The following is a 25816-nucleotide window of genomic DNA, read 5'->3' on the forward strand; positions in this document are numbered from 1 at the left end:
TGAGAAAAGAAAGAGAAGGGGGGCTGCTTCCACCTGATCCATCCCAGCTCTACACTGCTCCCCACTCACTGGGGTGAGTTTCTTTCCTTTCTGGGCTTCAATCTCCCCATCCTTACACATAAGGGGTGGGACCCAGCCAGCCCTGATGTCTGCAGTTTCTTCCACCCAGGAGCACAGAGCAGATCCCTGGGCCTACGGTCTGGGTGATGTGGGCACAGGGGGCACCCTGGGTTGGGGGCAGAGCCCCACTCGGGCCCTACACTCTTGGTGAGTACCCTCAGCAGGACACGTAGCCCTCCGGGCAGAGGGCTCCTCAGATGGGAGAGTGAGTGGGGAGAGTGGGCCACGGCAGGCTGGTGGGGAAGAGATGGGCCAATGGGGGACTCCGCCTGCAAGCTCCAGCCTCAGGGCAGGGGACATTGAGTCCTGGAGAGAGAAGACCCTGGGCCTGACCATAGCCCTGTGCCTGCAGCAGACCTTCCTGTGGGGGTGGGGAGGGCAGCAGCCCTCCTGACCGCTGAGACCTGCCAACAAGGGCGGGCGAGACGTCCCTCCAGCTCACAGCATCCCAGTGGGGAATTTCCCAAGCTGCTCCAACCTCCTGCTTGGCCGAGGCATCCAGCTGGGTGGGGCTGGAGGGAGGAAGGGCTGAGCGGAGGTGCTCAAGGCCAGAGAAGTGAGGGTGTCCTGGCTGTGGGTAGGCGGGGGCTGACCCCGGAGCAGGGCTTCTACCCGAGGACAGCGGGGTTCGGCCTGGCCTTGCACACTCAGAGCCCTCGGCTGACAGTGTGATCCACGTGTGTCCTCAGGAGCTGCCCAGCTCCCCTCGGGCTCCCACCTGACCCAACACAGCAACTGGTGCTCGGCTTGGGGCTATCACCTAAATGAGGAGACTGAGGGTCATACCTGGGGACTGGACCACCTTGAGCATCTGAGGAAGCACCCCCTTTGGCCACCCAGAGGCTCCTGTGTTCCTCTCCTCCGCCTCCACCCCTCCACCAGCCCGCTAGAGGCCAAGGGAAGAAAGTAGGCCAGGAAATACACTGCCATCCCCTGGGGCGGACCCCTGGAAGAGGAGCTGGGGGCTTCTGCCTCGGCTTGGACCCCACGCCCAGAAGCAGGGGCTCACTCCCCATTCCTAGAGAAGGCCTGAGTCTCTGAGCTGATGTCTGCCCCTAGCTGTCACCCCCCACCACAGCCGCTCTGGGCCCCAGGGACCCATAGAACAGGTTGTTCTTGGAACACCCAGCCTCTTTACCCATCCCCAGGTCTCTTCTGGCTGCTCCCATCCCCGGACTGAAAGTCCCTCCAGACTCCCATGCCAGGACACATGTCTGAGGGTGCAGGTGTGGGCGCTGGGGGTCACAGAACAAACAGGCCCTTCTGTGGGGTCACACTAATGTGGTCCCACCAGCCTGGTGGACCCACGGCACCAGGAAGGCCCTGGGTCCCAGCCACGTCCCCCATCACACAGAGACCAGCGGGGTCCCAGGTTCACCAGCTGGGCTGCGGCCAGGCCCAAGCATGGTTTTTGGCTGCTTCAGGATTAAACTCTGAGGTCCCTGGGGACAGCTCCCCCACCCCTCTGCCAGGCCCCTCCCTCGGCCGCCCCCCACTCGCCCCCAGCCTCCTGTTTGTTCACTGACAGATCCCCGTTATCAGCGGAGAACACACACAGGAAGTCCGGCCGGGAAGGGCCCATCCCAATCCCGATTTACGCGGGATGGAGCATAAAAAGCCACCCTTCCTTGCTCCGGGAGGAGCCTCCCTGCCCCGAGTCAGCTGTCCCCATGGCCAAGGCAGAGGCTCCAGCGGACAGGCCGGGCCAGCGGCGGCGGGAGGTGCCTCGAGGGGTAGGGTCCACTCCCCGCCCGAGGAGGCGGCAGTGGTGGCCATGGCCGAGCCCGGGCCAGGGCAGCGTCAGGTATGGCGGGGGTGGTCTCGGAGCGGCGGGGAGCGGGCTGGCTGCGGGGCCTGCGGGCTGACCAACGTGGGCCCTCACTCCGCTCGTGGGCGCCATCCCGCCATCCTCCCTATTGGCGCCATCCCCACTGCACAGAGGACATTCAGGCCCCTTGGCCAAGGGCTTCCCCTGGACTCCGGCCTGGCCTGCCGGATCCCAGTACTTAGGCTGGGCGGCCCGGCAGCGGCTGTGAGCTCTGGAATGAGGAGCCGGTGCCACTGCTGCGCTACCCCTCGACCCCATCCTGTGCCTGCTCCACTTTCCCGGTGAAGCCCCTGGGGTTGGCAGCAAGGCCCACCTCAGCTCGCTCTTCCTTTCTGGGACCTCGGTGTCCCAAGGGCATCCCCCAAGGATGGGCAGACACCCCTGAGGGGGTCAGGGAGGGGGCGCCAGCGGGATGAGCTGCGCAAGCCGGGGGCGCTGAGCAGGGTACCAAGAGGAGCCCCCACCTTCTGCAAGGTTGGCTGGGGGGCCAGGCAGAGGGACAGCTTGGTGGGGTGCACTCTGTTGGTCTACCTTGCACCCTAGGGGAGCTCCCGTTCTCCCTCGGTCCCCGCCTCCCCCCAAAGGAGCCCAAGTCCCAGAGCTGGAGCAAAGCCTTCCGGGCCCTTGCCCCTCTGGTCCTCTCACGTCCACCCCAGCAGTCTGTGTGAGGAACACACCTTTCCCAGACGAGAAAGCAGAAGAGGCCTCTGCCCCCAGTTAGCAGAGTGAGGACCAGCCGACCCAGCGCCCCAGGCTGCCCCTGTCTGCAAGGGCTGGAGGTCAAAGGGTCAAATGACCAGCTTCAGGGCCTGAACAGGGGCAGGGGACAGGACAGGGAAGCTCTCCTTCTAGCACCCCTGGGCCCAGCTCTTAACTCTTTACTGCCTGGGGCTGGGTGAGGCCTGCCTGCTTGGGTTGGGGGGTCAAGAGACCCCACAGTGGCAGGGATCCCTTCTGTTCACGATTTATAGGCATCCCAGCCACAGCTGCCCCAGCCGCCCTCAGAATTTCCAGGGGTTTCCAGAGCCCCCTGGTCCAGGAAGGGGCCCCTGTCCAGCCACCGGGTCCCCTCCCTTCCTTCAGCTCCTTTGCCCCAAAGTAGGCCTGAGCCAGATGCCCCACAGCAGCTGGCTCTGCCCAGAGGCCCCGCCTTCCCCTGAACCTTCAGGACGCTCACTTCGCAGCCCAGGCTTTGTAGAGCGGCTGTCCACTTCATTCACAGCAGCCTTTCCACCCCCGGTCTCAGGACCCCCGGGGCAGGAGACAACCAACTCACCCAGGCTGAGGGTGTGGGCAGCCCTGAGAGGCCCATTCAGCTTTGGCCATCGCAGGGGCCAAAGCCTGTAGGCCAAGTGCAGGCCTGAGGTCCCACGGCCGCATCAGGCTGGCCCTGTCCCCTTCCCCAGCCCCTGGACGGCAAAGTGTCAAAGATGTGCACTAATCCACACTACGTCTCTGACTTGCAGACCTTGGCACGGGGGAGGCACAGGCAGCCCCCACCGCTCAGAAGAGTAGCTGCCACCAGCGTCCGGGGCATGAGGGAGCCTCGTCCTCCAGGTGAGTGCCATAGAAAGCCCCCCATGCTCAGGGCAGCAGCAGGGGTCCTGGCCCAGCGTGGGCACATTTTACGTGCTCTTAGGTGATGTGGGCCCGGCTCCTTTGCGGCAGAAGCTACCTCAGGGGGCAGGCCCAGGGCTTCATGCACAGTGACAGCTGTGATAATCATGGTACAGAAACGACAGAGTTCTCGGGGAGGGCATGTCTGCACCTGGTTCCAGCTGTGCTGGCCGCTGTCTCTTGGTGGGTGGGCACCACTGGCTCTGGCCACTCTGCCACCTGAAGCTGCTTTAGACCACGTTGCAAATATGGAAAAGGAACCCCCTGGAGGAAAGGAGTGGAGACTGGCCTGGGAGCCCCCAGTGGTGACCATGCAGTTGGGAAACTCCCTGGGGGCCTCAGGCGCACTGGGGGTGGTCCCAACTGTCCTGAACAAAGAGGGTGCCAGGTGGGAGCCCCACAGGCCTCCTAAACTGGCATGTTGGTTGGGAGGGAGGCTCAGTGTCACATCTCAGACCCAGCCTGGCTCTGCCCAGGCTCCCCGTGTGATCTACGGAAGTGGGAAGTGCCGTGTCTCTGTGCCTGGGGTCATGATGTCCACCCAGCTTGCGGCTGCAAGGCAGTCTAGCCAGCCCCAGGTGCCTAGCGAGCTGGCCACCCACTTGCGGGCTCAGCCTGGGGTCGGGGTAGGGGGTTGAGAGCTAGCTACTCCCGGCCAGGACAGTGCGGGCTCCCCACGCAGCCCCAGGGCACCTGGCTGCGGTCTCAGTCCTGCTTCCCCAGGAGCGGGCTGGGAGGGGCGGCAGTGCTCGGGGGCGGGCTGTGCGTCAGGAGCCCCGGGTTCTAGCTGACTCACTGCCCGGCCCGGGGGCCGCCGTCCGCCGCGGGGCCTCAGTTTCCCAACCTGCGCAATGGGGGCGGGCAGCCGGCGGATCGGAGCCCACCGGGGCGGGGGCGGGCCGGAGGCGGGCCGGCCGGGGCGGGGCCGGGGCGGCCGTCCGGGCGGGGCTGGGGCCCCTCGGCGCGGTGGCGGCGGCGGCGCGTGCGCGCCCCGGATCGGGCGGTGAGTGCGGAGGGAGCCGGGCGCCTGGCCGGGGGGCACGGGGATCGCTGAGAGCGGGGGTCCGCTCGCCGTTCGGGCTAGGGGTGGGAAGGGGGTCGGGGACCTTGCCGCACGCGGATTTGGGGGGCGACGCGCAGCGACCGCGGGGAGCCCAGAGGTGAGCGGTCCGGGAGCGCCGGGTTCTGCCGCGCGGGCACCCGACCCCCAGCCCAGCCCCGGGCCCCGCTGCTGGTTCCGGAGAATGGGCCCGGCGGCCTTGGAGAAGGGCGCCCCCTGCTGGTGACGGGTGACCCGGGCTGGGTCGCGTGGGGGTGTGGGCGGGGGGCGCTGCAGTCCCTCATCCCTCTATCTGGGCCGCGCGGCTCCCCCAGAGCCAGACTCGGAGCCTCACGGGCCCTAGATCTCGCAGCCCAGGCCAGCCATGCCCTGCGGTGGCTGAGGGAGGTGTCACTTCACCCTCACTCCCACTCCCCACGGAGCCAGCCGTGCAGAGGGAAGGGCAGGCGTGGGGCGGGCGGTGGAGAGGGCTCATCCCCAGGGAGTCAGTCCTGTAGTCTCACCCTGCATCTCTGCCCTCGCCCCCCACCCCCACCCCCGGCCCATGGGTCCTGACGTCCAGAGCACCTCTCCTGGTGGAAGAGGGAAACCTAGGGCTGTCGCCTGCGGTGGAGTCAGGCCTCTCCCTCTGCGGACTCAGTCTCCCCAGGCAGGGATGCAAGGAGGCAGCCCAGGCCAGGTGGGAGGGAAAGTGGTGGGCAGGGCTCGTGCAGACATTCAGAAGGGTCAGGACATTATTGCTGATCACTACGGAGGCACCTTGGCCAACAGCCCCAGCAGGGCTGTAGCACCAGAAGGAAATGAGATTATGCCAGCCCAGCACAGGCTGGGCAGCGCCATCAGCTTCCTCTGGCCTAGGGGAAAAGCATGACTTTCAAAAATCCTCTCCTTTTTAAAAGCACGACTCCCTTTCTAAACAGCTTTCAGTAAGTAGGGGAGGTGCTGGGGTGGATATTTGTGGGGGGCCAGTACATTCACACGAGCCTCCCCCAAGGTGCCCAGTGTGGGTGAGCACAGGGTCTGTGGAACCCTAGGGGTCCCCGCCCCGCCCTGCAAGCCCGCCAGCCGACCTCTGCCGTCCCAGGGCCCACTCTCCGGCCACCTGTCTCCACCATTTCAGTTCTTGCCTGGACCGCCTAACAGTGTGCTCCCCACAGACTTCACCTTCCAAGCCAGCTGGCTCAGACTGGAAGGTCAGTCCCCTGCCCCGCTGAGAAGCACCCCTGCTGCTCTCAAACCAAGCCCCACACCTCAGCTGCCCACTGCAGCCTCTGCCTGCTGGGCCACCCAGCCCCTCCCACCTCGGGATGCAGGAAGGACCCTTGTACCCCTGCCTTCCCGCCCTGCCCCGCCCAGGGCTATGGGATGCAGTGGTCAAGGGCATGGACGGAACTCCCCGCTGAATCCCCGAGTGGACTGGGCGGACCATACCCTGACTCTTCTGCGCCTGCCCACAGCACACACACAGTTCACCTCCTTCCTGTGCCCTTTCCTGCTGGGTGCCCATGTGGGTCGAACCTGGCCCCTTGGAGACCTTGGGTGGGGCACCCAGAGCATAGGGTCACCAGCGCCCCAGACCCTTGGCGGCCTATGGGGATAGAGGCCTTGCCGCCCTGCTCCGGTCCCCTTGGCTCATTGCAGACCATTAACTCCAGGCTGGGGTTTCTCACATTCCCAGGAATCCCTCTCTCAGCCTCCCTGGCTCCCATCCACAGCCAGGATGTGGATAGCAGTCAGCTCCACTGGCCTGTGGGGGCGCTGCTCCAGTCTGTCCACCAGACGGGAAGCTGTGGGGGCCGCTGTCTTGGGAGCCCTGGAGGTGGTCTGCACTACAGCTTCAGTCTGCAGCATAGGAGGAACCCCCTCCTGAGTGCAGGCGCCTGCCCCACTCTGAGGAGGACCATAATGGAGTCCGCACCCCCAGCGCCTGCACCCCCGATGGGCTCTCATGGCACCGCAGCTGGCTACCCGCCTGGCAGATGAGGTCACTGAAGGCCATGAGGGCCAAGCCAGCTGGGATGGTTCCAGCTCTGCCACTAACACCCACTTGCAGGCTGAGATTGGGAAAAGCCCTGCCCTCCTGTGAAACGGAGGGCACTAAACTGAGTTGGGGAGGGAGAACTGGTCCAGATGCTCCCCCTGGGCCCCCACCTTCCTGAGTGAACTTTCCTGAGTTTCTGATGCCTTCTAGGTTGGCATCCGCCCATCCCAACAGGGTCCAAGTGCCTCTCTCCCCCAGCAAGGGTGCCAGATGCTGTGGCCCTTCTGTGGTCGCTGGGCAGGCTATATGTGGCTGGCGAGGGGCTGTCCTTGCTTGTCCAGATGGACTGGGGGTGGGACGAGCTGGCCTCCACCCCTGCAGACTCTCCCGCTGCAATGGGAGGTCCCAGCAAAGCAGCTGAGCTGGGCAGGTGTCATGGAGCCAAGGGGACAGCCTGCAGCGGGGACATGGTCTGGAGGGCGGCCTGCAGAGGGATGACAAGGTCGTGCTTTGTGCTCCAGGCCACCCTGAGGAGCAGCCAGAAACACAGAAACATAGGCCATGTGGGGCTCCCGGGAGCTGCTTCTGCTGTGGTTCCTGGTGCTGGCAGCTGGTGGCACCGAGCACCTCTACCGGCCTGGGTGAGCCTGGGCTCGGGCCTCTGAGTGCCAGGGTGGGGGCGGGGGGTGCCCAGCCAGGAGCCCTCAGCCCCTGCCCAGGGCAGCCCCTAGTGTTTGGAGCGGGGAGCCATGGTTCTTCCTTGTGGCTCCTGCTGAGAGTCCTTCCCAGGGTGACATCAGGAAACCCCTTCCCCACATTCCTGGCTCCCTTGGGTTCTGGGACTGGGAGGGTCCCAGTCCTGGGACCCCCCACTGACTTTCTGGCCCCTGTCACCCCCGTAGCCGCAGGGTGTGTGTTGTCGGGGTTCCCAGGGGCCCCGTGTCCGAGTCCTTCGTGCAACGCATGTACCAGCCCTTCCTCACCACCTGCGACGGGTACCGAGCTTGCAGCACCTACCGGTGAGTGCCGCCCGCCGCCGCGGGGCCCTGTCTGCGGCCACACATGAGCCCTGGGAGGGCGGTGCACCCCGAAGGGAAAGGGTGCCCAGAGCGGTGAAAGGACTTGCCAAGGCCACTGCGAGGGGATGGCAGAGACTGACGGGGGTTTACCCGGGCAGTGCTGGACTTGGGGTGCTGCCGCCGTAGCCTCAGACAGCACCCCTCTTTCTGCTACTCCGAGGGCGCCCAGCGCGTCTGCTCCCCCACCCTCATGTTAGAGGGGCCAGCCACCCTGTCTGCTCCCCTCCGCTGTCCAGGCGCTCACCCCCGACCCGCAGCGTTGCTGGCTACCGGATCTCACCCACTTGGTTCCCTGAAACCTGCCTCGCCCTGGCCCTGCCCCCGGGGCTCCATTGGCCCCCCTCTGCCCAGGATAGCCCCTGACAGTGGCAGATGGAGATCCCACCCCCTCCAAAACCCAGGACATCCCAGTCTGCGCCAGTGTGAGGGGCGTGTGTCTCTGCTCCGCTCTGTGTGTCTTAAGAAGCTTTTATTTTCTGTAAGGTTCTTACAGACCTCCCTGGTGGGAGGTGGCGGGGGAGACAGTGTGGCCAGCTTCTTCCTCTTGGGGTCTAGGTCCCCGCCCCTAGAATTGGAAGCTGTCCTCGAGATGCCACCTCTGCTCCATGCTGGGCACAGCTGGGCCTCCTGCCAAGCCTTGGGTCCCTGTCAACACCGCAGCGTGGGACAGGAAGATGGCTTGTGCAGTGACCCTGAGGTGCCACCCATGAGGGAGAGGACTTCTGGGGGCACATCTGAGTGACCTTGTCCCTGCTGAGGGAGGTGGTTCATGTGGCTTCTGGAGGGTTCGGGGACCGAGCCAGCTGGGAAGGCCGGCGGACAGGGAGGGCAGGGGGTACCTCACTCAGCATGTTTGGGGAAACCCTGGCCTGGGCCCAGGAGACCTGGTGGCACCCACAGAGCCCACCCCACGAGGATCGGGCCCCTCTGAGCTGCCCCCCATCCCACAGGACAGTCTACAGGACCGCCTACCGCCGCAGCCCCGGGCCGGCCCCCGCCCGGCCTCGCTATGCCTGCTGCCCCGGCTGGAAGAGGGCCAGCGGACTGCCTGGACCCTGTGGCGCAGGTGAGGGCCCCGGAGCACCGAGCGTTAGTTAAAATAGAGCCCAGCTAGGCAGCAGTCTGTCCCACCCACCGGACCCTGGGCAAAACGCTTGCTGCTTTTCTCTCAAAACCTGAGGGGAGCATCTCCTGCACAACACCGCTCCCTGGGCTGCCACCCCTGCGGGGCCCTGCGGACCCTTCTGAGTTCTTGCCGGGTTTCCCCCACCCACAGCAATATGCCAGCCGCCATGCCAGAACGGAGGGCGCTGTATCCAGCCTGGCCGCTGCCACTGCCCTTCAGGTTGGCAGGGAGACACCTGCCAGACAGGTGAGGCTGGGTCCCGCATCCCCCAAGGGGGAGGGTCCTTGGGGCGACTCCCTGTGTGTCCTGGTAGCCCACTAACAGCTGGGCGCCACCCCTGCTTGACATCCCTTTCCCGCAGACGTGGATGAATGCAGCACCGGAGGGGGTGGCTGTCCCCAGCACTGTGTCAACACCGCAGGCAGTTACTGGTGCCAGTGTCGGGAGGGGCACAGCCCTTCTATGGACGGGGCACTCTGCCTGCCGGACAGAGGGACGCCTAGGGCGGCCCCAAACCCCGCGACAGGTAAACTCCCCACTTCCCCCACCCCACTTGCTGCTGCACCCAAGGGGTGGGCAGGGAGGGCCGGGGGCTGCTGGGTGTGGCGGGGGCATCGGAGGGCGACCGGCCCTGGGCCGTGGGCCAGCCCCTACCCTGGGCTCCTCCCCAGAGGAAGGATGGCTGGTGGGTTCTCATGGGCACAGTGGGGAGGGCCTCAACTCAGCCAAGACTGGAAGAAGGTCCCTACCAGGCAGTGGCCCGGGCAGCCTGGAGAGACAGCACCTCTGCTGGTGACGGGACATTATTACTTTTGGTACGCGCTGTGACACTTCAAACTCGTACCGTGAGTAATAATGCGCCGTCGGCAGCCCAGCACCAAGAGCGCGGCGCAGGCCTCAGCTCGGACCACCTTCAGCTCGGCGGGGACCCCGGCACTGAGCGGCGGGCAGGGTGGGGCTACGTCATCCCAGGGTGCCCTAAAGGGGCCACCTGGGCCCGGAATGGGGGGAGGGGCTCCCACGACAGCGGGGCTGGAATCCATCTCCAGGGCTGTGCCCCACACCTGGAGCAGAGGACGGGAGGCCCCCCACTGGGACACGAGGCCAGCCTGCGGTGGGGTGCAGGGTGGGGAGCCAGGCCTCCTTGACTCACTCCTGGATCTCCGCAGGAGTGGACAGTGAGGTGAAGGAGGAAGTGCAGAGGCTCCGGTCAAGGGTGGACGTGCTAGAGCAGGTGAGGCCTGGGCTGGGTACCCAGGGGAACCTCAGCTGGGAACCTCCTGTTTTGCCTTGCGATGTGAATCCAACCCTCGGGGTGATGGTGGGGTTCAGCAGGGGTGCTGGTGCCCTGTGGGGAGGCTTCCTGGATACTGACAGCCCAGGATACCCTTTGCCAGGGAGGGGCAGCGGATGATGACTGGGACCCCCAGAACAGGAGCGGCCAAGCACGGCCCCACCCCCAGGCCACACAGGGAGCCTGAACCTAGGCCCAGCCCACTCTGTCCCTGTAGGGGCAGAGTGACCCTGTGGCCTTTCCATAGGGCCTTTGGCCTGAGACCCCTCAGAAGCTCCCTCGCCTCTGTTAGCTCCTCTGACCGGGATCCCAGGCCTCAGGGACCACTGGCCTGGCTGGCCTGTGCGATGTTCATCTGTGCCCACCCACCTCCGGGCTCTCCTGGTGCAGAAGCTCCCTCTAGTGGACTTCCAGGGCCAAGCAGCTAGAACTGGGTTGGGGGTTGGCTGAGCCCTTGCTGGCCACAGCAGTTTTCCTTAAATCCTTGTGGAACAGAGAGGGCGAGAGGCTGGCCCAGGGTCACACAGGCCCTTCCCCAGCCGAGCCCTCTGCCTGACCCACAGAAGCTGCAGCTTGTGCTGGCCCCACTACACAGCCTGGCCTCTCGGGCCCTGGAGCATGGGCTCCCCGACCCCGGCAGCCTCCTGGCCCACTCCCTCCAGCAGCTGGACCGCATCGACTCTCTAAGTGAGCAGATCTCCTTCCTGGAGGAGCAGCTGGGTTCCTGTGAGTGCCGTGGTCCCCATCGCCTCCCCATCCTCGGAGTTCCCCGGTTGCCTAGGACCCCCGAGGCTGGAGTGGGTCCCTGCCCAGAGAGGCCAGAGGGTAGGGTAGGGTGGGAGCGGGGAAATCTGGCTGGGCTGGAAAGTGGTGGGAGCAGTGACCTCTGACCTCACGCTCCCCATGCACCCTTAGGTTCCTGCAAGAAGGAGCTATGACTGGCCTGGCCCAGGCCGCCAGCTCTGGCCACCAAGAGCCCCGGGCTTTGTCCTGGCCCTGCCCTGCCCTAGGCCCTGTCCCCTACCCCTCACCTCTTCTTGCTGAGGAGACCCCGCGGCTCCCACGTGGGGCAGGGTGGAGTGAGGGGTCTTCCTGCGTGAATCCAGCCCCAGCCCAGACAGCCCTCCAGCCTTGAGAGCACAGCCCAGCCAGACCCCTGCAGCCCTGGCTGGCTCTTGGGGCCTGGTGGGCCCCTGGCTGAGAGGAGGTACGAGGGCTCCCTGCCCAGAGCCTCGGGCCCAGTGCTGCTCACTGGGCAGCCCTGATCTTTGTCAGAATAAAATGAGACTTGAGATGCTGTGTCCATGGATTGTGGGGGCCTTCTGAGGCTGACGGGCCTCCCCTAGGCCCACCACCACCTGGTAGAAGAGAGGAGGGTGGCCTCGGGGCAGGGAGGAGGCCTCCAGTCCCCTGGGCCCTCTTAGGTAGGGTCTTGGTGCTCTCTCTCCAAAAGGGGCTAAAGCAGGTGGTTTCAGTGACCGTGACACTGGCCACAGAGACACCTTCCTTCCAGTGCTGCCTACCGCCACCCCAAGCCAGTAGCCACAAAGCAAATCTCCAGCCTCCTATCCGAGTGTCTCCCAGCCCGCCGGGCATGCTTGTGACTCCCATGGAAGAAAGTATCACAGGGTGACCGTGGGCGCAGCCCCTGGAAGGGAAGCCCGCCAAGGGGGGCAGATCCGGGGCTCCCACACTGTGCCCTGGGGAGGGGAAGGCAGGGCAGCTTGCAGACTCCCACGCGCTGCCCAGGCTGTGCCTTGCGTCTCCAGACAGAAGCCCTGACTGCCCTCAAAGGGACCACAACTCACCAAACACTTCCAAGAGTGTGTTTATAAAAAACAACGATGGAGCGCGGTCCAGATTCAGCAGACTTGCTCCCCAGGGACGGTGGGAGCCGCAGACCCTGCTTTCAGGCTCCCTGAGGCCCAGGTGGCAGGAGCCCAGGTGTCCTGCTCTCTCCTCAGCCCCCGTCTCTCCCTGAGAGCCTGATGCAGGCCGCGGCTGGGACCCCGGAGCATCCCTCCGCACCCCCCGGGGCCCAGACCTGCTCCTACGCGGACCCTGGGGGCACAAGGGTGGGCAAGGCCCTGTCCTCAGAGCCGCGGGAGGTTCTGGCTGACTCCTTTACAGGGACATCTGGGGCCTGGATCTGAGGCCAGTGACAGGAAGGGGCCCCCTGCTTCCAGTGGAAGCGGGGGAGCCGAGGGAGGGGACACGGTGCTTTTCAGTGGGCAGGGTCCCTCTGTCCATTCTCCGGACAGGTCCTGCCCTGTCCCAGGCCCTGGCTACTGGGCTGGCCGGACATCAGGCCCTGCAGGGGCCCCGTTCTCCTGGGCTGTCTTGGATATGTGGAAGAAGCAGGCCCTCATGGCCTGGTGGCAGGTGTCCATCAGCTTGGGGACATCGTCGACAGTGAGGCCGCTGGTGGGAATGGCGTCCAGCACCTCTACCTTGATGGTCCCTGTTGGGGGACAGGGGGTGTCAGCAGCCTAGGGGCTCTCCTGGGGAGCTTTTCCTCCTCTGCCGCCCACCCGCCTTCCCTGCGGAGCCTCCCGAGGGCCTGGGCAGGGCTGGGCTCTTCCCTGGACACCCTGGTCCCAGGGGGCTGGCTTTCAGTTGAAAATGCCTGACAATCACACACCGGCCCCTCCAGCACGTACTCAGTGGTCTGGGCCAGTGTGTGCCCCCAGGGTACAGGACATTTCCTCCCCGAGAAGGGACCCTGTTGCCTGCTCCCAGGCAGCCCCCGCTCTCCCTTCCACTCCCACCCTCCACAGTGAGGTTAGACAGCCTTGAGGGCTCAGGCGCGGGGGCAGGCAGCTTCCACCCCGGACCCCCACTTCCCACCTGGGCACCAGGTGCCCTTTCGTGGAGTCTGGAGGGAAGGCGAGGGAGGTCCTGAGCTCTGTGGCCGGTGGGTGTGGGGGCACCTGGGAGTCTGCTGCCCCTGAGAGTCAGGCCCAGATGCGCTGGCTCAGAAAGACCTCAAGTCTGCTGAGTGGTGTGCACGGCCTGGGCTGAGTGTGTGAGCCAGGGCAGCCAGTCCACCTGTGGGAGCCTCAGTGTCCTCACGGCCTGTTGCTGGGACCCTAGCTCTTCCCCCCGACTTCCTTCCTGAGATGGTCGTGGAGTGGCAGGGGTCTACAGACACCACCCAGAAGCGGGAACTATTCTCTTAGGGGCCCGGGTGTCTCAGCAACTGAGAACAGACGGCCCGTGTGTGTGCTCAGGCAGTGGGGGCATTACCTGCGGTGAAGAGCTTCGTCTTAGTGTTGTAGAAGGAGGAGAAACTGGAGAACACCACGGGGATGATGGGCACCTGTGGGCAGCAGACATGGCAGCCTGAGGACAGACTGGGGCACACCCCCAAGCCACCATGACCTGCAAGGACGAGCTTGCAGGGAGAGCCCTGCCCTGCCACCTGCCTGCTCCCGCCTCGTGGCTGCCCACAGCACCCGGGGAGGTCCCAGGAGTCCCTGTGACTGCAAGCCAGGCATACCAACCTGGGGCTGGGACACCCTTCATGCCCTGAGTGACCCAGAGTTCCGTGAACTCATCCTACACATTTTCACTCAAGTACTCCCTCCTCCAGGGAGACCTCCTGGGTTCGCACATATCCATCTGATTCATGTCTTCCTCCCCTGCTGGGTCCTAAGATTACCCAGGCCCTTGTCCAGTTTGGCTGGAGGTTGCTGAGGTCTTTCTGCCCACCTCTCCCTTCCCAACCTTTCCTCCGTCCCAGGGAGGCTGGAGGCAGCTTTTGCCAGGGGAGGGGGCAAGGCCTGCTGCTGTTCTTGGAAGACACTAGGGTCAAGTCCAGTGGTGACTCTAGTGGTTGGTGATTCCGATGTCAGAAATGGCACCGAAGGGTAATCATTAACTCCGGGGTGGGGGTGGGGGATGACAGGAAATGTCCAGTCTCCCGGCTGAGACTGCGTTGCCTGCTCCCCCCCATCCATAGCTCCCTCAGTATCTCCTCTCCTCTCCCAAGACCCCTCCTCCACCAGCAAAGGGAAATGACATCAGCCCCCGGCAAGTGGCAGGGGTGTCTTCCACCTCTCAGCGAGAGGGAGCGTGGACCCAGAGGGCGGGAGAATCCTGCTTGGGTAGAATTGGGATCAGAGCCCAGAGAACTGCCCCCAGTCTGGGGCGCCTCCACCCCACGCCCCAGGTCCCTCACCTCCCTGGGTTTGCTCGAGTTTCTAGGAGGACGGCTCACCTGGCCTTGCTCATGACCACCAGGGGGCGCTAGAGGCCACCTGTCACAGGTGATAGGAGACCAGCAGAGCCCTGCCCAGCTGCCAGCCTGGCTAACCAGGCAGGATGAGGCCCCCTTCCCTGGCCCCAGACGATGGCTCTCCTCTGCGTGCATCCCCCAGCACATGACGGCGCAAGACAAGGCACCCTCACCCACCAGGAGACCCCACCTCACGGATGGATGTGCCCCCAGCCCCTCCTGCCATCACCCTCAGACCCCAGGACACCTCTAGGACAAACTGCACCCCTAGAAGTGAAGGACAGGGAAAATACAAAACCCCGCGGAGGGCTCACAGCTCACTGCGCTGCCCCACCTCCAGCTCTGGCCCCACACATCCCCTACACAGGCCCCTCTTGGACCCACTGCCCACTCCCCAGCCCCGCCCCAGCTAGGGGTGTGGGGGGGACTGAACTGAACTTGGCACAGCCTTCCTGAGAGAGCCCAGCCAGCAGGCCTCTGCCTCCCTTCCAGCCTCCCTCTGCAGGGCCCTTGCCAGGCCAGCTAGAGAGTGGGGTGCTGGAGCTCCAGGTGCAGGTACAGCGGTGATGCTATTCCAGCCGGTTGCTGGGCCTGAGCAGGGGCCAGCCTTGAGGCTCAGAGTGGGTGTAGGGGCCCAAGGGACTGCCCTCCTTAGCAGGTCAGGGACCAGGTGCTAGAGGGGTGGGGAGGCCCTGCTGCCTGCCCAGTGGGAGGTGGTCCCTGAGCGCCCGTGGCCCCAGCCTGGCCAGGAGGTCACCTTCAGCCTTAAGCCAACTTGGACACGCTCCCCGCTCCTGCGGCCCCAGGAGGCCACGGCCTTGACGCACCTGGGCCTGGACTGCCAGGTAGAAGGCACCTTTCTTGAAAGGCAGCAGATCTCCGTTGTCGTTCCGTGTGCCCTCGGGGTAGATCCACACTTTAAGCTGTGGAGTGGACAGAAAGCAGCTGGGGCGGGCTGCACCCCACAGCCCGGGGGCTGCCCCAGGGAGGCCACACACCCCCAGGAGCCCCACTTCTCAGCCGACACCACCACCCGACTTTTCTGGATGTAGTTTACAGAGATGCTCCCAGGATGCGCTTTTTTTGTTGTTGTTTGGTTTTTTTTAAGTTTTGTAATTTTTAAAATTCTTTTGTGGGGGAGGTAATTAGGTTTATTTATTTATTCCTTTGATGGAGGTACTGGGAGTCAAACCTAGGACCTCATGCATGCTAGCAGGTGCTCCACTACCAAGCTACACCCTCCCCCAATGATGCACTTTTTTCTGCCAAAAGGGAGTCACACTTTGGGGCTGTTCTGACACCTGCTGCTTCATAGCTCCCCAGCACTCACCTTCTCCCTGACCATGTGCTCGCCCACGGTGGTGATCACGGTCATGGCCATCCTGGAGTGCTGCCGGTTGATGAAGAAGACGCCCGCCAGGTACATGATCAGGCCCACGGGCCCCAGGAACAGCAGCTCCCGCTTGGCGATCGGCACGCAGCGATCCGGGACGACCTCCGCGAGGCCTGTGGGAGGCGCCCGGACAGCGGGCAGAGCAGGGGAGGAAGGGAGACATGGAGACATAGAGACATGGAGAGACAGAGAGACAGAGAGACAGCCTCTGAGCAGGGCAGCCACCTCCCGAGGGAGGAGGGAGCTAGCCCTGGGCCTTGACCCCCAACAGGCCTGGGCTGAGTCATGCCTTCCTGATGGCTGGCTAGCTGGCACATCATCTGAGCCTCAGTTTCCCTGCAGAGGGAGGGTGCTCACAGGGATCCTGGCTGCCGTGAGTGGCAGAGCCAGGTGCCCAGCACCAGACACAGGCAGCCTTGTCGCCTGTCACCCAGCTTGAGGCCCATGCCTGAGGAGGCACAGGTCCTAGCGTCAGCCTCCTTGTCCCCCATCCCCTCATCTGGGCCCAGCTCCCTCTCCCTGAAGCAGCACCCCCCACTGCCCACGCCTCCCGCTGGCCGGGGGCCTGGGCTGAGCCCTCTGCAGCCCCTCCTACCTATCATGTCCAGGATGCTCTGGTGGTTTGAAATGATGACACAGGAGCGGTCCTCCTCCAGCTTCTGGCGACCCTTTATCTCAAAGCGAAGGCCGTATATGTACTTGAAGAACCGGACGAACCAACAGATGATGCTAAGAGTGGAGATGGGGCCAGTGAGCAGAGGTCCGCTACCGGCCGTGTGTCCCAGGCTTGGCCCGCAGGCCGGGGCAGGGGCATCTCAGTGCAGGACCGGAGACAGGGACACAGCAGAGAGACCCCCAGCAGAGAGGCCTCTGGCCCACCCTCGCAGCTAGCTACCTGACCCTGAGCTCGCCTTCTCTGAGAGCCTTCAGGTGCTGTCCCTCAACCTCTCAATGGTACAGCCAGTGTGGCCCTGCCTCCCACCACCCCACCATCGATAGGAAGGTCCAGGACACGCACAGGAAACAAGCACCTACTACTGCACAGCACAAGGAGCTGTAGTCATTATCTCATGATGGCCTATAATGAAAAAGAGTCGGAAAAGGAATACACATACACGTATAAGTGAATCACTGTGCTGCACCAGAAGTTAGCGTAGCGCTGCAAACTATATTTCAGTTTAAACAAGGACACTCAGGAGCAAGGCCTCAGGGGCCTGGCCCCGGGCAAGGGGTGGGGGTGCCTCCCTCCACGTCCTCATTCCAGGGCCTGCACCTGTCCAGCCCTCAGCCGGCACCCCTGCTTGGCAGCGAAGCGGGAGGCCGAGAGCCCCCAGTGTCAGGCTGTGTCTGGGTCTCTGACTGAAGGACCCAACACGGAGAAGCCCCTGCAGCAGAGGCCAGGCCCCCGCATCCCCCGCGTCCCCCACGGGAAGTGACTGCCCCTCGAGGCAGAGCTGCCCCAGGAAGGAAGCACCAGTCCCAGGCGGAGACCTTCACAAAGAACTGAAGGAGCTGAGAGGTGCCACCCCTGGTGAGACCGGCCTGGCCAGCTCGCACTCCTCCCCCAACGCTGCCCCTTCAGAGACACGCGGAGGTCACAAGAGAAGGGAGTGGCGCCAGGATGTGTGGGGGCCCGTTCCAGCAGGAGGCTGCCCTGGGGCACTCGTGACCTTGAGGAGCCCAGCAGCACAGGATGGGCGTGACCGGGTGTGTCCATGGGACATGGTGTCCGTAGGCAGCTGGTTGGCAGGAAGGGTGGCTCCGGCCCCCCGTTCTGCGTGGTCGCTGCCTACACCTGGGACAGGACAGGTGCCATTAGGGGTCAGCCTGAGGGGCAGCAGAGCCTGCGGCTTGAGGTCACTGCTCTGTGTCTCCAGCAGGGCACCCGGGGTCCTTCCCATCCTGTAGGTGGCAGGCGGCTGACGGTGTGCCGCCAGTGACCCAAGGGTACCCAACCCAAAACTGTCCCACATCTAGAAGATTCCTGCACCAACCCCCCACCCCCTACCGGCTCATTTGATCTTGGAAGGGAGGGATTTCCCACTTCATCCCAGGAGTTAAGTGAACGGCCTAGGCCCAGAGCTGACCCTCAGCAGAGCAGACTCAGAGCCGGGCCCTTGACCCAAAGCCGGACTCAGCGTTTCAGACTGTGACAAAACACACACAGCGTAAAACTGACCATCTCGAGGATTTTGAAGGATGCAGTTTAGTGGCATTAAGTGCACCCCCGCTGTTGTAACCACCCCCACCATCCGTCTCCAGGACTCTCACCTTCCCAAACTGACACTCTGTCCCATTAAACACTCGCTCTCCCCGCCCTCCCCCAGCCTGGCCCCACCATCAGCTTCCTGCCTCCGTGGAGCTGAGCCCCCCAGGGCCCTCCCAGGAGTGCAGTCCTATAGGATCTGCCCCTTTTGTATCTGCAAGGCAGACTCTCACCCAACTGCCAGGCTCACGAAGCCTGACACCTCCCCCCATCTCACGACGCAGGTGAGGAAACTGAGGCTCCAGGAAGCAGCAAACCCTGGGCTGCCCTCACCATCAGACCAGAAACCCTTCCCAGGGTCTGAGAGCCAGGGCTTCCTCCTTCCTCATCCCTGCTGGCCTCCGCCAGCTCGGGCCAGACCTGCCTATCTGTCCCCACCTGCTCGGGGGCCCCCAGGCTGGACGCTCTGTCTCACCCAGGGAGCCTCGGAGGACTTCTCCTCTGCAAAAGACAGCTTCTCAGGTCACCGTGAGGATGGGAGGGGGCGAGAAGGGGGCATGGGCAGGTCATTCACAAATGGGAAAGATGTCCAAGAGGCGTGGGGAAGGCACCACCTTCCTGGCAACCCAAGACACGCACGTGAAACAAACCTCTCCTCCTTCGGACGGCACGGGGCAGAGTCCGGGGCAGAGTCCGACACCGGCAGGCGCGGGCCTGGAGTCGGGAGACGGCCCTCGGGCTGCTAGCGGAGGTGAGAAACCGCAGAGGCTTCTGGAGGGCGGGTTGGCAGCACCTGGCGAAGGCGCTGAGAAACCCAGTCCCTCTGACCTGCAACCATCTTCCAGAAATTCACCCTAAAGCAGTGCTGAGGCGGGCGTGCGTGTGGTCTGAATTAGGGAAAGCTGAAAACACCCAAGTGTCCCCCGTGGGGAGAGGAGAGAGAAACGGGGCTGCAGAAAATAGCAAAGGTCTGTGCTGACTTACTGCTGGGGCCATTGCTACCACTTCTAATAAGGACACATCGTTCGGCTTCCCTGCCAAGCTCACGGGTAAGGGCTCGGGCCACATCTGCAAAGGACAGTGGCTCTCCCTGGCAGTGGCATCTGCAGGCCCAGTTTCCTTTTCTTTCTCCTTTTTTCTGAACTGTGGTGAAATATACATAGCATACAATGTATCCTTTTAACCATTTATGCGACAGCTCAGCCGCCTTACGTACATTCAGTGCTAGGCAGCCATTCCCAAGCAGGACTTTTCCGTATTTTCTTTTTGCGTCTAATCTATGGGGTCAATTGGATACTGGGTTTTTGGAGTTGTTTTGGGGTTATTTTGAACCATGAAAGACACCACGTAAAAGACCAGCAGGGCCCTCTCCCACCGCAGCCGGAGCCCAGGCGGAGGCAGAGCCCCCAGGGCCAAAGGCTCCGGCAGGGACAGGCAGACCCGGGCCGCCCCACCTGCTGCAGGAGACGGAGGTTCCCATGGTGACACTTTTATAGAGACTCACACTCAGACAAACCAGAACATCCAGCCACCGGTGTGACCACCGTGATCTGCGAAAGCAAGGCGCGTCCCGGAGCAGAGCCAGGCGAGGGCTGCCCCTCCAGGCGACCAGACAACTCCCCGCAGGAGGCGCGCACGGGCACCCGCCCTTCCTTCCCCAAGGCCCCCAGGTTTTCGTGGCTTTCTGTAGAAGTGGTGGAAAGTACGTATTATCATTTTAACACTGTTTCCTCAAAGAGGAAGGAAGCAAACCTAGTCTGCAGGGTCTCCTGCAGGGGCAGCTGCATCGGGTGCCCAGGCAGGGAGAGCCGGGAGAGCCGGGAGAGCTGGTTAGTCCTAGTCTGTCCCGGCCCAGAGCACAGCTGCTGCCTGCCGGGGGACAGGCCAGGCCGGCGCCAGCCCCGCACTGCCTGGATGCCCACTACAGGCCCCCCAGGGCTCAACAGGAACTGTCATATTTTGTCCAGGCAGTAACCCCATGACTCACCCTACAGATGAGGAAATCAAGGCTCAGCGGAGTTAAGTGACTTGCCCAGAGGCAGGGAAACCAGGATGCGCCTACCACCTCTTAACCTGGCTTTTGAAAACTGTGTGAAACACTCCAGGCTGAGGGCCTACTGGAGGTGTGGTGACAGCTCCAGGGTGCAGGATGTGTGAAGGAAAAGCCCAGCTGGGCTAACAAGCTAACTCACAAATCTAAGTGTAACAAGTGTCGGATTACTGATCTGAGTTCTGCTGGGCTAACTTGTAAATCTGAGTTAATTATTGTTGGTTTGCTGATTCCCTGTTCATGTTTTTTTGCTAGCCAGCTGGGTTTTCAAAGACATATCTGGCCTTGAAATGTTGGTTTCCTGCCTCCCTGCCTCTACTTTTGTGATAATGATGTTGCTAAAGCTGTTCCATGCCTATTGGCCAAATACCCCAAGCTTGTAATTAACCCTGTAAAACCTCATGCACACGTCTTGGAGGTGCTCAGAGCTTTGGAGCAGAAGCCCCTCTGAGCCCGCCGGCGTAATAAATCTGAGTGCTCCAACCCTCCGAGTGGTGCTTGTTTCTTGGCTGGCCTGTCATTTCCGTAACAGATGGAATCACAGTTCATTTTGAGGCCCCCCTCACCCCTGGCTCCCGCCCAAGCCCGGGCCAGGTTGGAGGTGGCTTCGTTCTCCTCTCTTGGCAGGAGGCGCAAAGCAGCCATCATCTCCAGGCAGCCCCACCTGCCCAGCCCAGGCCCCATCCTGACGCCAGCCCTGCTGTGCCCCAACACCCAACCAGGCCCCGGCACCCCTCCCTCCAGCTGCAGGGGCCAGGGGCTGCCCCCTCTTTCCCAAGGAGCCAGGGCCCCAAAGCTTGGGGAAGGAGCCACAGGTGCTGGCCAGGGACATGTGCACACAGATCTGGCCCCTGTCCCACTTCCTACAGCCCCCAGCTTCGTGCCCCCAGCCTCCCCAGGGGAGGCCAGCAGGAGGTGGAGCCAAGGTGGCCTGAAGCGCAGGTAGCCCAGGGCTGGGCTGAGTTCCCTAGGCACCTAGAAGCACTGCTGATAGCTGGCAGCTGCCTGACTGGCGCCAGCTCTCTGTGGTAAGGCAGGTGGCCCCCCAGAACAGGCCCTTCCCAAGTGTCCATGGGGGCAGCCATCTCCTTAACTGAGGGGATATCCTGGCCCTTCTTAAATCTTTCTCAGGAGCCTTCCAGCCTAGAAGGGAGCGCCACAAATGTCACAGATTCTTGGGAGCCCAAGGGAGCCCCAGCTGGCTCCTGGCAGCCAGCCTCTTTGGCCCATCTGCATTTGGCCCGAGGACACCTGGGTCCCTCCCAAGCCCGGGGTCAGACAGACCCAGGTTTCGGTCCTGACTCCCTCCTCCCCAGCTGTGACCTTGGCAATGCACTTGACCCCCCTCCAAACATCCGTTTCCACTTGTGAAACAGGGAGAGTGTGGAGGAACTGATTGAGATGAAGCCAGACCGCCTGTGACACCTATGGAACAGTCGCTGTGAGGACAATGACATCTGCAGAAAAGAAGCTGAAGTCAATGAAAGCAAGAGGCCCCTTCCCCACCAGCACCTGCTCCAGGTCCCTGGGCGGCGGTTCAAGTTCAGGTCTGGGCCACCCGCTGCCCTTTGCCCTCAGCCCCTGGACTCCAGCTGGTAGCTCTTGGGGAGACCCAGCTGTTCTGGCCAAGGGGTGCCAGTCCTCAGCCAGACCCCATGGGCTTTGGCCCAGAGGGAGGAGCTCAGTGGCCCTTCCAGGAGAGCAGCAGAGAGCCATCTATCTGCCCAGGGAACAGGAAGCCCCAGCAAGGCCACCTGGCAGGCAGGCCAGGGATGTTTTCCAAGTGTCGTGTGAGCTGGAGCACAGGAGGGGACAGGAGCTGGGGGCTTCCAGCCTGTGCAGACACGCAGAGGTCTCAAGGGGGGTGTGGGAGTGTGGTGAATGCCAGGGGGCTAGATCCTGGGGCCAGTAATCACACCCCTAACCCTCATGAACGAGCAGTCTGCATCTCAGGAGCTCTGCTTGCCAGGCCTGCAGAAGTACCCCCAGCGGGGAGGGTTTGTCCCTCACCCCCTACCCCGACCAAACCAGGCCAGATTCTCCTGTGAAACCAGGAACTCAGGCCAGCCCCCAGATGCTGCAGCTCCCCAACTGCCTGGTGTCCCCATCCAAGCACCCCTCCCAGGACCACACAGTGGCCGGCAGCACCAGCATCCACCAGCCCCTCGGTCTCTGGCCGAAAGAGTGCGGGTCCTGGATGCTTTGAGTGGGTATGGGCTTCGCAGACCAACTGCCTCAAGGCCTTGCCTCCCTGCAGCCTCGCTCTGTCACCCAGATCTTGGCCACTAGGGTGGATGCAGAACATGCAGTTCAGTCCCCAGAGGCCCTGCCACAGTGGCAGCACGCTGGACCCTGAGAATGGCGGGGCCGCGGTACCAAGGAGCAGGACACTTTCCGTGGCCCCAGGCTCCCCTGCTCTGGTCGCCTGTGATGCATGAAAAAGTAAATTCCCCTGGTTGAGCCGCTATTGTTGGGTTTCCCAGTCCTGCAGCCGAACCCAATTCTGACACACGGTTTCCCTCGGCTTCACTTTCTTCTCTGTCAAATGGGTGTAAGGGCATCTACTTCCCAGGGCAAGGAAACGTGACCTGCTACTGCCCCGCAGCCCAGCACGCAGGGCACTGCCAGCCTGGGGCGTCCCTGACCTCTGCCCTCAGCCTGGGCACAACAGCACCTGCCTCTGCTCCTCCATTCCCATCAATTCCTGGCGCACAGAACTCGAGCTGAAATGGCCAAGGCCTCCTTGGGTGTCCACCCAGAGCCCCATCATGGTGGGGGGGCTGCTGCTCAGGGGGAAGACCGGAAAGTGAAGGGGCAAAGCGGCCCCTCCCAGAACTCAGGACTTCCCCAGAGCCTGGTCTCTAGCCCTGCAGTGGCCATGGCACTGCCCCCGGCCCCCAGAGCTGGGTGAGACAGAGGAAAAATGAAGTGAGGGCACATTAGCATCCTTCTCAGTGGGGCTGCATCCTGGGTCCACTGTGTTCTAGCTCTGGGACCCTGCTATTCACCCTCTCCCCGCCCCTCCTTGGAGGCCAGAGTTTCAAGCGGCTTCTCTGAATTTCGGATTCATCTATCAAATGGACACATAATAATCATCCTTATTCCCAAGGCTGAGGCATCTGCGGTCCATGGTGGGTGCTCAGGAGACAGAAATGGAGACTGGAATTGAGGATGGTAGGCCCGGTCCCCAGCAGGTGCTGCAGAGACTCTGGCAGTGAGCCTGCCGCCGGCAGGTGATTCCAGGACCTTAATCTCAGGCTGGGCCCTCAGAGGTATGTGCAGCCCCGGACACCCCTGCAGGTGGGGGCTCAACCCTGAGGGGCCCTTTCCTCCTTTCCTTTCCTCCTTGGAGGGCAGGCCGCTTGGGGAAACAGCTAGGAGGGAAACAAGTGGGCTGCCCGTGGGGTCTGTGTGTCCTGGGGTGCTGGCTGGGGCCATTGGGGGGGCACCCGTCATGCCCCCCACTCTCAGTCCTTCAGCCCACTCTTGGTGCTACGGGAGCCACAGTTGCCTGAAAGGCGATTGTGAGGCTGCCTGGAGGGCATGAAGTGCGGGCCAGTCCCAGCAGCCTCAGCCTGCTCAGAGGGACATGGGCAGAGATGGCGGAAAGCCAGGAACCCTCACCCACTGTCCTCTAAGCACACGGGTGGTGAGGGCCTCAGGGACCACTGTATCCGCACACCAAGCCACAGCCGAGAGGCGTCACTGCAAAAGCTACAGGGTGAAATGTTTGCAACAGCGTCTCCCAAATGGAAACTGGGAGAAAGGGCAAGGAGTCCCCCTCTCAGGTGGCCATGCCCCCCCTTAACCTCTAACCTAGAGAGGCCTCCAAGTCTTCTGGTCAGCCCATCCGGGCCCACCCCACCCCTCCGCAGCAACTCCAAACTCCCCAGCTCTGGAGGGTGTCTAGAGGAAATCCCAGCCACCACCCTGCTCTTGCCCCCGTCCCCCACCGTTGGAAGCTGGACCCCAAGGGCCCACAGTCCCCGCCCACCCTCCCCAGCGTGGAACCAGCCCACATTCCAAAGAGGAACAGACGAGAAGAGGAACCTGCCTGGAAGGAAAGCCCAGGTGCGCTCATCACCTGGCAGATGGGCAGGAGGGCCGGTGGAGAGATGACAAGGGCCGCCCCACGCTCTGAGCGGCGGGTCCAGGCCGGGCAGTGCTCCGGAGGCCCACCCCGGGTCAAGCCCGGCCGTCCTGACCTCGGTTTCCCCGCGGTGGAGCAGGACCGGGCCTCCGCCAGCCTGGCGGGGCCGTGCTCCTCTCGGAGAGCCGCCGGATACCCCGCAAGCCAGAGGCAGCGCCGAGGCCGAGAACTGCTCAAATCCGTCCGTGCCCGCCCCGGGCCGGGGCCTCCGGGCAAGGGCGTGGGGACACTGTGACGCCGGCTCTGGGAACCCCTGCCCGCCCCCGGCCGCCTCCCCAGCCGCGCTCTCCGATCCGCTCTCCCCTCGGCGCGTCCGAGATCCCGGGAGAGGCGCGGGCGGGGCAGGAAGGAGGGAGAGGAGAAGGGAAAGTTCGGGCAGCGGAAGCCGGCGGCGGCGCGGCGCTCCCCGCAGCTCTCCTCCCGCCGCCACCGCCACCACCCCCGGGCGGCGCCCCCTACCCGGCGCCCCATACCCCGCGACCCCTTGCCTCATGTTCTCCACCGTCCGGCCGCCGTGGCGCAGCAGGCAGACGACCGCGGCCACCGAGGCGGCTGCTAAGCAGAGCACGCAGTACAGGCCGATCTTGGCGTAGAACTTGACCGAGCGGCTCAGCTGCAACAGCAGCAGCAGCAGCAGCAGCGCCGCGGTCAGCCACGGCCAGAGCTCCATGGCCGCCCGCGCGCGCGCGCGCGCGGCGGCGCCCTCGAAGCCCCGACGGCGCGGGCCGCGGGATCCCTGCCTGGGCTCCGGCTGCGGGCTGGCGGCAGCTGACCCTCCTCCCCGCCGGGCCCCGCCCGGGCCCCTTATTGCGAGGGCGGAGGGACGGGGCGGGGCGGCCCGGGTGGGCGGAGGAGCGCGCCGGGGAAGCGGCTAGGTGCGCCCGCCCCGCCCCGCGACGTCCCCACCCGCCGAGCGGGCACCGGCCCCGCCCCCAACCCGGCCCCGCCCCACCTCGCGACACTGCCCAGCGACACTGTCCCTGCCCCACCGCCAGGCCGCCCGGCTCCTGGCGTCGCGCCCCTTCCCAGCCCCCGCATCCGTGCAGGGGTCGCCTGGGCTGTGGCACTCCGCATGTCCCCCACCTCCGGGCTACCCCGCCCCGGCGCCGTCCTCGAGCCCAGATCGCGGCCCCAAAGGCGACCCAAGGACGCGGCCGCCCGTGCCAGCCCTATCGTTACATAAAGGGGCCCTTGAACTGCACCCTAGTGACTAACGGTCACCTGGACGGGCCGCCTGCCCCTTCGAGTCCCCTCTGGCGACTGCGGGGAGCTCTCGCCATGTGGAGCTTGATGGGCGCACCGGAAGGGGAGCGGGGCGGGTTGAGTAGGCTCGAGGAGTGTTTCTGGGCGAGGCTGGGGTTGCCGGCATTGGGTGGCAGGGGCTCAGGCGCTCCTGTTGCACCCGGACAGAGCAGATATCAGATGGCTGTGTACGCTGCCACAGTGATGGGCAAGCCTGGCCGGGCAGGTGCAGCTACACCGGCCTGGAAGAGGAGCACCCTTCCTGGTGCTCCAGGTCACCCCCTGTGGGGAGAGCCAACGGGTCTCAGAGCCCATTGAAGTTATAAAACCAAGTTTCCTTTCAGCACAACCTCTCCACCTGGTGGGCTGGGGTCCTGTGTTTACTGCAACTTAGGAAGTGGCCACCTGCATGGAGCAACTGGGGCCTTAAGAA

General features: G+C 63.9%; 2 protein-coding genes across 8 annotated transcripts; one reads left to right on the forward strand and one right to left on the reverse strand.

Moving 5' to 3' along the window:
* The first annotated feature begins 1708 nt into the window (after positions 1-1708).
* EGFL7 (EGF like domain multiple 7) lies at positions 1709-11397 on the forward strand. Of its 7 annotated transcripts, none has more exons than XM_072960459.1 (9): positions 1709-1924; positions 3415-3505; positions 7128-7247; positions 7509-7625; positions 8636-8751; positions 8962-9057; positions 9173-9337; positions 9981-10045; positions 10669-10805. In XM_072960459.1, exons 1-8 carry the CDS (start codon positions 1724-1726, stop codon positions 9996-9998), a joined length of 924 nt encoding a protein of 307 aa, XP_072816560.1. In that variant the 5' UTR covers positions 1709-1723; the 3' UTR covers positions 9999-10045; positions 10669-10805. The 7 variants fall into 7 exon arrangements, with proteins under 7 accessions (XP_072816560.1, XP_006218413.1, XP_072816555.1 ...); XM_006218351.4 differs by lacking the exon at positions 1709-1924 and adding an exon at positions 11021-11397 and having other exon boundaries at positions 3412-3505; positions 10669-10831; XM_072960454.1 differs by lacking the exon at positions 1709-1924 and having other exon boundaries at positions 3412-3505; positions 10669-11397.
* Positions 11398-11917: 520 nt separating this feature from the next.
* AGPAT2 (1-acylglycerol-3-phosphate O-acyltransferase 2) lies at positions 11918-24944 on the reverse strand. The gene is made up of 6 exons (XM_072960460.1): positions 24630-24944; positions 16331-16464; positions 15673-15848; positions 15170-15265; positions 13352-13424; positions 11918-12566 (listed from the first exon to the last, which is right to left on the reverse strand). The coding sequence occupies exons 1-6, from the start codon at positions 24809-24811 to the stop codon at positions 12391-12393; spliced, it is 837 nt and encodes a 278-aa protein (XP_072816561.1). The 5' UTR covers positions 24812-24944; the 3' UTR covers positions 11918-12390.
* Positions 24945-25816: the final 872 nt, after the last annotated feature.

The sequence above is a fragment of the Vicugna pacos genome, chromosome 4 (assembly GCF_048564905.1).
Source record: "Vicugna pacos chromosome 4, VicPac4, whole genome shotgun sequence".
NCBI classification, from domain to species: Eukaryota; Metazoa; Chordata; class Mammalia; order Artiodactyla; family Camelidae; genus Vicugna; species Vicugna pacos.